This window comes from Seriola aureovittata, chromosome 1 (genome assembly GCF_021018895.1).
Source record: "Seriola aureovittata isolate HTS-2021-v1 ecotype China chromosome 1, ASM2101889v1, whole genome shotgun sequence".
Taxonomy (NCBI): Eukaryota; Metazoa; Chordata; class Actinopteri; order Carangiformes; family Carangidae; genus Seriola; species Seriola aureovittata.
The window spans coordinates 20,612,923-20,627,143 of record NC_079364.1 but is presented as its reverse complement, the minus strand read 5'-3'; the positions used below and the strand labels follow the sequence as shown (position 1 = coordinate 20,627,143).

The following is a 14,221-nucleotide window of genomic DNA, read 5'->3' as shown; positions in this document are numbered from 1 at the left end:
TGTCTTTAAATTAGTTACCACATAAAGTCGGTTCTTGTTTTGTAGTCTGACAAGGCTCAATGGACATGTGGTTGAATTAAACTTAATGGCTTCTCATGGCTTCTGTTAAATACATTATTTTGAGCTGTAATTCAGTCTTCGAAACTTGGAAAATGTGGTTGACATGGTTCTGAAGGCGATGTCAAAAACTCCTTTACTGTCCACTAAAATCCATTTCTAAATAAATCTGGCACAAGAAATAAGACTTGTGGCACTGTTTTTGTACATATACACGAGCACCTAGTTTAAATAGGGTTAGGGTAATTGCAGACTGAAGTTTGGGAGTTTCAAGAGAAAGCAAGTCAGATCATCATTTATGAACTCAATATAGTTTGCTGATTTATACAATATCTGGTTAATTGTTGGCATATTTATTTATTTATTTTTTGATTAAACTCATGTGCAAGCTTTAATCACAGTACACTGGTATCATGGTTTGTGTGTGTGTGTGTGTGTGTGCGTGTGTGTGTGTGTGTGTGTGTGTGTGTGTGTGCGTGCGTGTGTGTGTCTGTGTGCGTGCGTGCGTTCGTGTGTGTGTGTAGGTATGAGATGCGGGTGGAGGCTTGCACAGCGCTGGGCTGTTCCTCCAGTGACTGGTCATCTATACTCACTCTGGAGGCTCCCCCTGCTGGACAGACAGCACCGCTGTTAGACCTGCAGCCTGACGAACACACCGGCCTACAGACCACCTTCCTGCTCACCTGGTCCCCTCCAGTTCAACCAAATGGTAGAGTCCTGCATTATGAGGTGTACCGCAGACTGGACCATACCACTGATACCCACAGAGGCGATGCAGCAGCACTTGTCTACAGGAATGTCTCCACTGTATACAAAGACGAAGGACTCCAGCCGTACACTCTATACCAGTATCAGGTATAATGCTGTGTGTGTTTGAATGTGTTTGTGTTTAGAGAAATAAAATACAGCAAACACGTAGTAACTAGGTTTTACTATTAAAATTGAACAGATATAATATTTATCCAGATCTGAGAGGAAATGGAAACCAATCCTTGGGTAGTCATTAAAGCAGAATACTATTGGATTTTGATCCAAATTTTATGATGCATCCTTGAGGTTTTCAGCAGTAGAAAGGATAGAGAGAGAGAGAGAGCGCGCGAGCGAGAGAGAGAGCTAGTTGACTTGTTTTCAAATTTCATGGATATTGTTTATTTTTAATATATTTAATATATATTAGGCTTTTTTTGGATAAAGTAAGATCTACAAAAATCCTTTAAGAACTAGGATAACAGAAATAGTGGGTTCTTCATAATATATATTCTCATATACATATGTATTCACACTCACACCTACGGAAATGTTTATTCATTTTTGTCCTCTGCAGTGGACATGGGAACAAATTAAAATGTTTTATTGTGATCCCTGAACCTCATTTGGAGATGAGATCTGATGTGACTGACACATCAGAAGATATAGCCTGTTTTCAGATTGAAAGAAAAGAAAGAAAAGTCCAGTCACACACACAAATGCATACATCTCAGCTGATATAGTCATCCATACATGCCAATGTACACAGACATACACACACAAACACATAAGCCAAGTAATCAGGCAGGTGTTAAATGGAGGGGTCCATATTCATGCTGTTGTGCTGTGCATTGGTACGCTAATTGACAGGCTAGCCCTTTGGAAGCAACAATAACATTAGCATTTCTGCCTGTCAGACATACGAGCCGAGACCAGAGAACCTGAGTAATTGATTGAGTTTGCCTGATTGTGGTGCCGTCTTTATTTACGAGGGTCCTAATTTATGACAGGAGGAGGGAGGGAGGGAGGAGCTTTGGGAGATGACGGGCGGGCAACAGAGCCATTAATCACTGGGCCCTCAGAGCACCCACTTCCTGATTACCAGCCAGCCAATCGAATTAACTGTTAGCCCCCTTGGTAACAGAGCTTGTATTGGAAAGACCTTTTAATGGTGACCGCTACACGTCCCCTGAGGATGTGCCAGTGGGGGATTGGGGTACGTGGACAAGGTGGTGGTATGTGTCTGTTGTACATGAGCACATGTACACAGTAGTGCTCTTGTTTGTGAGTGTGTGTGTGTGTGTGTGTGTGTGTGTGTGTGTGTGTGTGTGTGTGTGTGTGTGTGTGTGTATGTGTGTGTGTGGTGTGTGTGTGTGTGTGTGTGTTTGTGTCAGATGCAAAGAAGCATTTTTGGACATATGATTTTAAGTTATTCTCCATGCCATGCACTAGGTTGTCTGTCCATCTACAGAACTATCCGTCTGCCTGGCTTTATTTTTATTTAGCTGTTAATCTGTCTTTGTTCCTATCTGACTCACATCCTTTCTCTGCCTGTGTTTCAGGCGTACACAAGGACGATAAGTCAGTTCAGTTTAGCACACCACAGTGCAGAGAGAGAAATCATATTAGGCTAATTACACTGGGTCATAAGCTCCTATTGACAGCTTTATGCTTGGTTTTAATTACTGCCCACTTTCACACAACTTAGCCCCTTCACCCCAAGTAGATGCACCCGCCAAGTAGCCCTGTTGGCCTATCAGAGTGCTCAAATCAATTCCGCAGTACAAGCGTCCAATAAAAGAGCTTGAATACTGTCTGGAAGTTCCCTGAAGTCGTTTGTTGCCATGGCGGCTCATTTGCTGCCATGGCAGCTAACAGGGTATATTTTTATTTTGTGTCCGTTAAGCCAAATCATGGCCCAATAGGAGAGGAGGGGAGAGAAAGCAGTAAAAAGTCTGTAGATGATATAAGGACGAAGAGATGAGCACTGGATCAAGGGCAAGGTGATCTGGGCTGACTTTAGTTTTGAACTTTTTCTCTCTCTTCTGTTGATGTGGCACAAACTTCTTAATCAAGTCCAAACCCTTGCGTCATGTTGAGGCTTGAACTGTGTTGCTACTTGGGGAAGAACATGGTTGTTGCTGGGTAGGAATATTTTATTGCTGCAAGTTATAATTCTTATGATGGCAGAAGCAAATTGAATTGAAACTATTTTCAGCAACAAGTCAAGTCACAGTTACTGTGTAGAAACTACATGATGTATGCCGTAGAAAACCTTTTGTAATAGAAAACCTAATGCTAATGCACTTTTTATTCCAGGTTTTTAACCAGAGATTTCGTATCCTTCCTAAGGGCTCAGTTCCATTAATATGCTGCTGCAAATGTGATTACAATATCAGCAATAGTTTGTTTATCACAGGTTAACAAAGTTACAATAAAAGGTACAAACAAGACATTGTTAGTATAATTACTGTAGATCTAATTGGTTATATACAGAAGAAATGAGAACTCAGTTCACTCAGTTATTTGTGATCCAGAATCACCTAATCTCTGTATTGCAGGACTGTACAGCCATCATTTTGATAGATACTTAAAACCAACAATATTATGAGCATAGTTTTAATGTCAAACAAATATATGTTTCATTTTTGACCATTTATGTAATTGTCAGTTGTCTCACACCCATTGGAGACACACACACACACACACACACACACACACTCACACAAACACAATGGGCTCATTTCTCACTGCCGTTAGCCACACACTTCTCTTTGACCTTTCTTTATCAGAGTGACAGCATGCCCTTTACCTAACGTACCCTCTTCCCTCCATCCCTCCTTCTCACTTCCTCACACAGGCGCCTGTTCTTTCCTTCATTCTTCTTCCTGCCATCCCTCCCACTGTCCCCCTCTCTTCATCCACCACACAACATTATATACAATGCCCCAAAAGGAAGATATTGTAATACATGAACACAGAAAAGGTTAGAGGACTGACTGTATGACTGTGTGATCACTAAACTTGAACTTAATCTTGATTTTTACATATATTTGCATGATTACACTCTTTTGATAAGACAAAGTTGAAGTGTTTGTATTTATATTCTGGCTGCTTACAAGATTGCATATAAAAGCAGTAAATCACCGTGTAATAAAAATATTTCCCTGACTATACGCAGATCATTCTACTGTGTAGACTTTGATTCTATGTGGTGCACCAGACTTGTGTAGCCTATACTAATGCACATTAGGTTGTATACCCATTTTATTGGATACTGGCTCCGTGCTGCAACTGTTCAGGCTGTTTGACTGGTGTATATTTACATCCAACTTAAAGAGTAGGACCTTAGATTTTACAAGTCGTTTTGGTTGTTGTCATTGGGAAGAATCAACTTTTTGTGTAAAACTATTATGGACAATACAGTAATCTATTCAATGGGTATGCTGTTGAGGCAAAGTTTGGCATATATGAATATATAATTTTTAATGTTGGAGATGTCTTTGTGTACCACCATCAACTAAAGCCAAGAGGGTAGCACTAAGACGTTGTCTGTGTCAGTGTAATCCTATCTGCAGAACTAAACTAAATCTCACTGCAAGCAGCAGGAGTCACGAAATTACAAACCAGCACCAAGCTCAGAATTTCTCCTGGTTCCTCTCCTTGTGTCATGTCCACCCTTCCTCCAGTCCTCCTCCTCCCTGTCCCCAGTCTCTCCATCTTCCATTCTTCTTTCCCCTCTCCCATCTCAGTCCATCTGTGCTGTCACTTAGATCAATCAGTCTGATTGATCACAGCCTAATTGACTATTATTGAGGTTAATTCAACTCCTAACACACTTGCATGCACACGCATGCAAACAAAACTCACGATCACAGACGCAAACAATAATCACACACATATATACACACACACACACACACACACACACACACACACACACTTTTCAAGACAAAAGCTCAGACCCATCCATCTGCCTTCTGCACTACTTCTGACAGGCTACAGATGACTTACACATGCAAATCTCAACCCGGCCTGACCCTGTGCTGTGTACACCGTCTAATTATACCCAACACAAGAGCACAAATAAGATTACTGTTTACGTGTGTGTGTGTGTGTTGTGTGTGCGCGTGTGAGAGAGAGAGTGAGAATAACTCCTTGATGAAGGTGAAAAGTAATTGTCATGCAGATATGTTGGTGTTGGGTTGCATGGTGAAAAGGTTTTGCTCTCACTGCTGATGGTGGTTTTGATGGATGGTCCAATGAATTGCCTTATATCCTTTTGTTGGTCTGGTGGAAACTGGTAATTATGAGAAGCCTTCATCATGAAGAGTTAATAAAATGCATCTAAAATCCTGTGATGGAAGAAAAAAGTTTGTCTGACTCACTTTGTCATGTGTTCCCTCGCTATTATTTCCCACCAGTTCAGTCTGGTTCAGTCTTGATATTATTGACTAATGTGAAGTTTTGACCGACAGGTGTGGGCAGTGAATTCAGCTGGTCATACTGGCAGCCCATGGGCCAATGGGAAGACAGGATCTGCCCCACCCAAGGGTGTAGGCCCGCCTATTTTCCTGCGTGTTTCAGCCACTTCAGCAATTGTGGACATCGCCCCTCCAGTTCGACCCAATGGGATTGTTAGCCTTTACAGAGTGTTCTCAGTGAACCACAACAACCTCACTCTGGTAAAGCACATAACACTGCAGTTAATAATTTACTTAATGCTCTTCTTCAATTTTTTTTTTTTACAACTACACTGCCTCTTCCTCACCCTCACATACTGTTTCTCCTTCCCCTCTAACCCACCCACTAATTCTCTCATGATACTACAGTGACCTAAAATGTAAACTTACCTCATTATCCCCTTCTTGTAGCTCTCAGAGGGTACATCCCATCAGCAGACACTCCATGGTTTGCGTCCTTACACCCAGTACTGGGTAGTAGTAGAGGCCTGCACTTGTTATCAGGTAATTACTAGCAGCATTACTAGCAGGATACTAGCACTGGTGTCACACTAGTGTTTCCAAACTAGTACAGTGAGCCAGTCCAGTAAAAAAGAGATATAATGATAGTTAGACTGAGGAGGATAGTCAGTTTAAGTTTGTATTCACACCTTTCTTGTAAAGAAAGAATGGTCACCACTTTAAATAGCTTCACTGATTTGCAAAGGAATTACTTGACAGGGTAAATGTACATTAAATTGTTACAGTCAGACTGCCCCATCAGCTCTTTTACAGTTATCACACGTAACTGTTACTCAGAACGGTCTTCAAATAGCTATTTAGTACTTTTACCAAAGTATTTTTTGACAGAAGAAAATGTACCTCCACTTGAGTGATATTTATGTGATGTGATGTGCTTGCATTAATAGCAACATTTTTACTGGAAAATACCTGAGGGTACATGTTGTGTATATACTTTTTCTTTTTAAATTCTGCCTGGATACTGTACTCGTACACTTATGAAAACGATAAATCTTTTTTTTCAGTGCTGTAGCCAGGGTCCACTAGGTGAGCTTCACACCCTGACTGCACCTCCAGCCCACCAGCCCCCTCCTCGTCCTGTTACCCTGACCTCCCGCTCTATTCAGCTGGACTGGGACGAGCCTCTGGCACCTAATGGAGTCATTGAGAGGTGAGTAGACACCATAAAAAGTTAACATTAGGAAAAACTATTTGCACTCAGAGTTCATTAATGAGTGAGACGGACTACTTGAACAGATACATGTACCATCATTTAATTCTCACTCACTCTCTATTTTCTGTTTCCAGCTGTGAGCTACATCTCCGATCATCTTGCCCACAGCCCCCCCAGCCTGTACCTCTGCCTTGCATTGAAGGAACAGTTGAAATCTGTTTTTTTGGAAAAAGGCGAAGCTACAATGTAACAGGTGAGTTATAGTGCCGTCCAGATATTTTTAAAATTTGTGATGACACAAAGATGTCCTGACATACTTTAGAATAAAAATATCGCTTTTGATAAAAGTATCTGCCAAATGAGTAAATGTAAATGTAAACTGTGCAGGTCTCCAACCATACTCCACCTATGAGCTGAGAGCTGCCTGCTTCAACAACATGGGCAGCACTGCCTCCAACTGGACAACTGTTACTACACTCAGTGAAGGTAACAAACAGCAGAGCCCACAACCCTCACCAATAACCAGTCATAAGAAACATAAAAACCCATCCACTGTTTCTCTTATCCTCTCTCTCCCTCCCTCCAGCTCCAGAGTATGTGTCTCCTTTCTCAGTGGGCAGTAATCTGACAGTCATTTGGCTGGACTGGGCCGCGTCCTTCTCCCTCAACGGATACCTGAAGGAGTATAGTGTCACTGAGAGCCAGCTGAGGGTCTATACTGGCTTCTACAGCTATCTCCATATTCCACGCATCTCACAGAAAAGTGAGAGCATGCATATACCAAACACACACATACATATCCACTCATAAATGTATACATGTCATAGTCATTTCTAAGTGTCTACCGCTACAGACGTAGATATGATTACTTTAACTCATTCCAGTCCTTAAGCATTAGTGTAATTACCATTAAAGGATAAAATATTGTGTAATTAATTAGCTCAGAGAATAGAAAGTTGCCCTCACAGACTGAGCTGCAGTTATGAGTTGAGAGAGTTGGAGTGTTGACAGGAGAAGCATCCAGAAGTGACTGTAAAGAGTAGTAGTTTTGCCTCTGATTAGAACCACTAGAGTAAATGTTTTTCATTTCAAGTATTAATTTTGGATATATAAGCAGCCTCACAGCGCCAACTCTACATATGTAATCTTTTACCTCCACTTCAACTTAATACTGTATGTTTTTCTGCTCCATATCTCTCTCTGTTCTTCTCAGCTCTTTTATTTCAGGTGACTTGTACCACAAACAGTGGCAGTGCCAGTACTCCCACCATCAGATACAGCCCTGCCACAGGCCTCGGTAACACACACACACACACACACACAGACACACACACACACACACACACTACTAGAGACAGTCAAACTTGAAGCTGAATATAAGACAGCAATTCAGGAATCTGTCTCTTATGCCCTCTTCTGCAATTCAGTGAAACTTTATGGGCATGATGTTTTGACACAAAATGTTGTGTTCTGTCTTTCTGCAGATCCTCCTGAGCCTGAAGACAGTGGTACACAGGGTGTCAGCATCTCAGCAACCCCAGTTTACTCTGAGCTGTGGTTCATCCTGCTGTTAGCGCTGCTGGGTCTCTTTCTGCTAGCAATACTGCTGGGCCTAGTGCTACAGAGGTATTCTGAAGTAATGTGTAGTATGCAAAAGATTTAAGACACAAAAAGAATAGAATTTCATCAGGTACTTCAAGTACTCTGCATTTGTTAATATATTATAAAACTGCACTAATACATAAAACTGAGCGTAACTTAGACATGTCTTTATAAAACACAGCACACTCTATGTAAAAACACAGACAATTTGATCTGAACAAGAATATAATAATTTTATTTATAGAACGCTTTTCAAGCAACAAGCACAAAGTGCTTTCCACAGATGAGAAAAACATCAACAATTAGGGACAAGTTCAAGAGATAAATAATGAAAAGCATGTGGATATACTGTTCATGCAAACATACACATATATATATACATATACAAATATGCTTATCCATATACACACGTACACACGCAAACAAAAACTCTCAATGAAAGAAGATAAGAGATAAAAACTCTGAATGATAAAAATAGCTCCTGGCCCCAGAAGTCTAGTTTATCAGCTGATAGGAAAAGCCATTCTATTAAAATAAGTTTTAAGAAGAGATTTAAAGGCAGCAACAGAGTTAGCTGACCTGACGCTCAGTGGAAGGCTGTTTCAGAGCTGAGGAGTCAGTACTGCAAAGGCTCGATCACCCTTTGCTTTTAACCTGGACTCTGGAATAGTTATGAGACCCAGATTAGCAGACCTGAGGAGCCTGTTCAGAAAGTTGGGTGTAAGGAGTTTGGTTATGTACTCCAGCATCAGACCATTCAGAGCCTCGTATATGATTAAAGCACACAATCTAAGAGAAACTGGGACCCAGTGCAGTTGAGAAGAAAACAGTGTTAATGATTTTTTCCTCCCCTCCAGAGCCCTGAGGAAGAATCCGTCAGCCAGAGAGCGCCCTCCACTGGTCATGCTTCAGAAGAACAGGAAGGCTGGGGGAGAGACGTACATGGTGAGAGGGGCAGAGAAACAAGGCGCTCAGAGAAAGAGAGAGTGACAAGATGGCTGAAAGGGGAGAAGACAGAGAGAGGTAGTCGGGGTTACAAAGAGGATGAAGAAAAGTTTAGTACTAAAAGAGACTGTATTTTGTTTGATTCCTTGAAATCACTCGGTGACTGAATCAAAACTCCATTTTCTGCATATTGTACATATTTAAAAAAAAAAAAAAAAAAATCCTCTTTCCAAATGCAGCTGTGACTTAATCTTATTTCTGCCAGAGGGGGATAAAACAACTACTGTCACTGCAACGCTGTTTGAAGAATAGAAATTAACTTGCACATGTGCGCAGCATCATCTGATACATTACAACACAAGTGTTGAGACGTCATCCCATTTTATCACGCAAGTTAACTATTCCCAGTAATTGACAGTAACTGCTACCAGAGCAAAACTCAAACTAAACTTTCCACCTTTTTCCATTGGTTAATTCAGTTTATTAATTCTTTCTCCCACATAATAATTTTCTGATTTCATTCTTTTTCATTTGGTGTCAATCTCTCCTTCTCTGTTTTTTTTTCTTTTATATGTTTTCTCTAAGTCCCTTCCTCAATATACTACTTTCTCCATCCTCTCTCTCTATTTCTCTCTCTCTCTCTCTCTCTCTCTCAGAGGCCCTGTCCTGAGCTGTGCTCTAAACATCACTCCAGCTGTGTGCTCCTCCCCGATCGCCACACAGTAAGATTGTCTCCCAGTATTTTATTGTCAAAACCTTAAATGCTTATTTTATTGTCCCCCTGCAGTTTGACACTGTAGCAGACTGTGTTGAGATCAGCAACGTTATACTTAAAAGCTACACTGTGTACAATGAGGTATGGGATTGTGAATTTTTGTGGGTGCCTTTGTATGCATGTCTGTTTTGTTTGTGGATGCATGCTATATTTTTTTGTGTGTGCATACCCCACACCGATAAAGGCCTTTGAGAATGAACAAAGACAAGGTGCGTGTTTTGTGTTCACATCAATAAGTACAAGAAGATACGTGTGAATTAGATATTATTAAATTTATTATTAAATTACAGTGGTTGGTTCATCTCGGTTTGTAAAGGTTAGACATTTTGTAGAGTCTGTAAAGTTTGTTCTCACATACGCTGTTGACTTTCTATATGCAACAAATAAAGTAATCTGATACATCCAAATTTTATAGTAGGAACCATAATTTCAATTTTATTGAAAAGTGCATTGTCTGTAAACTTTATCTTAATCCTGTTCTTTCTTTTATGGTTCAAGCTTAATTGGCTCAAAGTGTTGTGCTGTGTTTTTGTTCATGAACAAATGTAAAAAAAAAAAAAAGAGATTTTACTCTGCCCCTCTCCTGTTTGACCTAAAGGGCCAGTCTTTGCAGACTAGTGCCCCCTGCTGATTATTGATACTATGACAATGGCAGCTAATATGAATTTAAATTCAAACAGTAATTCAAATGTAATATTATGTTGTTATATACTATCGTCATTTCAAATAGATATTTTCCTGTGCAGAGGCAGCAGAATCTGTTACATACAGAGTTGTATTTGAGCTTTCATGATAATGTTTAACTTGTTTTATGTCTTATTGTTTTTAAGTAATAGAAACGTATCTTGGGTGGAATTGCAGTTAAAAAATTATAGCAGGCATTTTGCACGTTTATCCAATAAACCATAGATAAGATTATGTTTACCTTACACAACTGCCCACCATTTTTCAGACAGTGAACATCATACCTGTTTTCTTAATCAAATTCAGGTTGTTGTGGTAATGGAGTGTATATTTAAAACTACAGCATGCACTGAAATATGGTTAGCAGTATTATGAAGTATTTGATTTGTAATCTGTTTCATAGGGACTGACAGACACAAAGATAGTCGGCAGCAGCTCACGGTTCAGCCCCATGTCAGTCGTGCGGGTCCCCAGCCAAACAGACCTCAGTCAAGCCTACTCCCAGCATTCCCTGCACCGCAGTGTCAGTCAACTGATTGACAGGAAGTCACTGATGATGGAGGAAGGAAGCTGGGACAACCCAGTGGGACATGATTCTGGGCTGGTGAGGATAGAAACATTTTAAAATTACAATTACATTACAATTACAGTAGAGTGCAGTGACTACAATACAGGCAGACTTTGTTTTCTAATTACCAGCCCTGTTAGGAGCACCAGTACTACCACAAATTGGCACTTTTACTATTAACTCTGGGGGTTATTTAGAAGGATCTGAGAAATAATCTGTGGGACACAGTATCACTGGACCACAGAATTAAATAAAAGACCCTGCTTTGGATTGTTCACTGGAAAACTGGCTTGCTTATTTCACCTGTCTTTACCTGATCTCTGCAGATTGACACTCAACACAGACTTATAGCCTTTAACTTAATAAAAAACAAATTGAGAAAAGTATCAAAGACAAGACAACTGCAGAGCAGCACAGGTGAGAAACAATTGCCATCAATCTCATATAAGAAGGAGTATCCGATCAAAATACAATGCAAACTATTCAAACTACAGCAAGCTGTAGTATTTCAGTCTGTGTATGTTTTGTACGAGTTGATTTAGTATAACCTCAGAAGGACAAAGCCTTTGAAGTGAACTACATTGTGCACTGAAAGAATATGCAAAATCAAAATGCCTGTAGTGAAAAAAAGTCTCTTTTTCTCACTGAGCTCACAGGTTGTATATTACAGATCTTCTCATTGACTCCAATGTTGTGACTCCTTTCATTTTCTTTCAGTATGTGGAGGAAGATGAGTTTGTGGACGCCATCAAGGCTTTAAGTTCTGTGAAAAGGGAACACACCATGTTCAGTGACACTCATCTTTAAGACAAGATCCCGACATCTAATCAGGTATCACAGTCACAATTCAGAACTAGATTCAATCCCAGACGCTAAAATGTTCATTCATGTTATTCAATGTTGGCTGAGGACAGACAGGACTATTTGGCTATAGTCTTGAAAGTCTTGAAAAATACTGGAATAGAAAAATTGTTCAGCATTGATGACCAAATTACTTTTCATTTTAATAATGTTCAAAATGCAGTGGGAGAGTGTTAATAATAATTTAATAATGTACCAAAATCAGTGCACACAGATATGGAGCCAGTCAATTGTGATTGTGTGGGTTGTGAGTTAAAAAGCTACAGTATCTGGTTTGACTGTATATCTGTACATAGATCTGGATTGTCATTATACAATTCGTTATATCTTAAAACCCTGCTCAGATTAACGAAAACATTCTTCGAACAACTTAAACACTGCAAGAGTGTTCAGGGTTTATTAGGATTTGCTGTCTCTGCTTGCCAAGTGTTTGTAGTTTAGTTATTTAAAAAAAATGCAGAAAGATCAGCTATAGCAGGTTAACTTCTCACTATTAGGAATCAAGCTAGTCTAGAAAACATTTAATGTCAAAGGTTTCAGTCATGTCCTCTGCTTCGACAAGCTGTTGTGCCTAGTAAACTTAAAAATTATTAATAACAATAGCCCTTTAGTTGTAACAAGACAAATGGCCTTGGTGTTAGTTTTATTACAAAAAATGCCAACTACTGTTGTTTTTTTTGGTTTGTTTGTTTTTTTCCCCTCTTAATGTTTTAGATGTGGCTGGGAATCACAGATGTGCTGTTTTATTGTTGTGATTATGTGACCTAACTTGAAAGCCCTATCTGAGATTTTATTGAACATATCAGTTGTGGACAAACACAGTTTACGTTTAAATGTAGAAGGAAGAAGACATAACGAAATTAAGCTTTGTGCAACTGTAGTGAAGTTGAATGTCTGCATTTAGTCAGTGGAATCCAGAGTCAGTGTTGTTTAACAGACATTTTTCATCCTTGTATCGTGAGCACAATCATCTTAGGAGTGAAAATATATCTGCTGTGTCCTGTTTTGTTTTAGTAGCAGGAATGAAACAGTAGTTGTCTCTCAATTCAGGGGCCACAACCATCGAATGCTGCATTTGAAGACCGATTGTGTCACAGCGGCACAATGCTGCGAAGGATCCACCTGTTGGATTCTTCACAGGCCAATCTATCCCAAGATTCATTGTGTGCCAGTGCAGTGATGAATCACTTTTCAAGAAGAGAATAGGTGCAGTCTGCAAATACATCAGTGGCCGAGGATAAATAGGAAATCCTCCGTAGACGAGACTGTCTCATTTCAGTTCAGCCTTCATGTTCAATTCAGCCTTCGGAGGCCCCGCCTTTGTACACCATGTCGTCCGAAGGGTGCAACCCCTGAATTAGGACACAGCTAGTGTTTATATTTTGATTCCACAGGTTGGGCCTTTAATTTTTAGAGCAAGCTAAACATCAAGGATACAGTATTTATCAGGGCTATGTTGAATTTCTGTGTCATATTGATGGGTTCTCATGTTTTTGTGTACAAAATTGAAGCCTACTGTATTGTTATATATCCTTTTCTTTTTTTAAAACTGGCAGTATTATTTATGGTTGTTCTATAAAAAGTCTTATTTATGGATGTTTCATTGATTAGTGTTTGTGTTTTTCTGGTAAATTATACAGTTTCTTTACTTGAAACATACTTGATTATTAACACTTCACGTACAGTTTGCACTCGTCCTCAAAGCAAGCAGTTTGCAGCACAACTGTGTCCCCTCTTAAATTTCTCTATCGTCTGCAGACATTGTTGTCCATGTCCTGTTGCTCATTGGGTTATTCAAGAATCACTCCTCAGACATCTATGTAGTACTTTGTATATATATCCTAGCATAGTGTTTATAGATTTATGCACCATATATTTTTTCCACTTTTTCTTTTTATACAGGTCAAAAATATGAACAGCGTTCCTGTGCAAAATAAAAAGCCACAGACAACTTGTAGAAACGTAATATTATTTTACTCCATCATGAACAGAGGAGACACACAAACATACCAAATCCATGTTCAAGCCATGATGCATGTGGACAAAAATGCATTAAAATGATGAAGGACCAAAACTCCAGTAGTGACACATGGAGATTTGTTTCATGATGAGACTAATATTGTGCCATGGTTTAAATATTCATTTTAATTGTAGACATGACTGAGATATTTAGCTTAACAGTCTATTGTTGTTGTTATAACCTTCAACATTTACAGAAGCACTGTAAATAGTGAGTCCTGTACTGTAACACATTTTTGCAGCATTAATACGTAGCTGAATGCCACTACATGTTATATTTTAAATGAAACTGCGCTTCCTAAATTTGTATCTTACAGAGACTCAGA

General features: G+C 39.6%; 1 protein-coding gene across 1 annotated transcript in view; it reads left to right on the top strand.

Annotated features, from left to right (window-relative positions):
* ush2a (Usher syndrome 2A (autosomal recessive, mild)) overlaps positions 1 to 13,468 on the top strand; it is a 205,466-nt gene extending 191,998 nt beyond the window's left edge. The window contains 13 exon segments of the mRNA XM_056372888.1: positions 582 to 912; positions 5,283 to 5,489; positions 5,679 to 5,771; positions 6,293 to 6,438; positions 6,576 to 6,694; positions 6,829 to 6,927; positions 7,028 to 7,204; positions 7,655 to 7,738; positions 7,926 to 8,067; positions 8,901 to 8,988; positions 9,776 to 9,844; positions 10,851 to 11,051; positions 11,733 to 13,468. Coding sequence (XP_056228863.1) covers positions 582 to 912; positions 5,283 to 5,489; positions 5,679 to 5,771; positions 6,293 to 6,438; positions 6,576 to 6,694; positions 6,829 to 6,927; positions 7,028 to 7,204; positions 7,655 to 7,738; positions 7,926 to 8,067; positions 8,901 to 8,988; positions 9,776 to 9,844; positions 10,851 to 11,051; positions 11,733 to 11,822 — 1,846 coding nt within the window. The 3' untranslated portion in view covers positions 11,823 to 13,468.
* Positions 13,469 to 14,221: the final 753 nt, after the last annotated feature.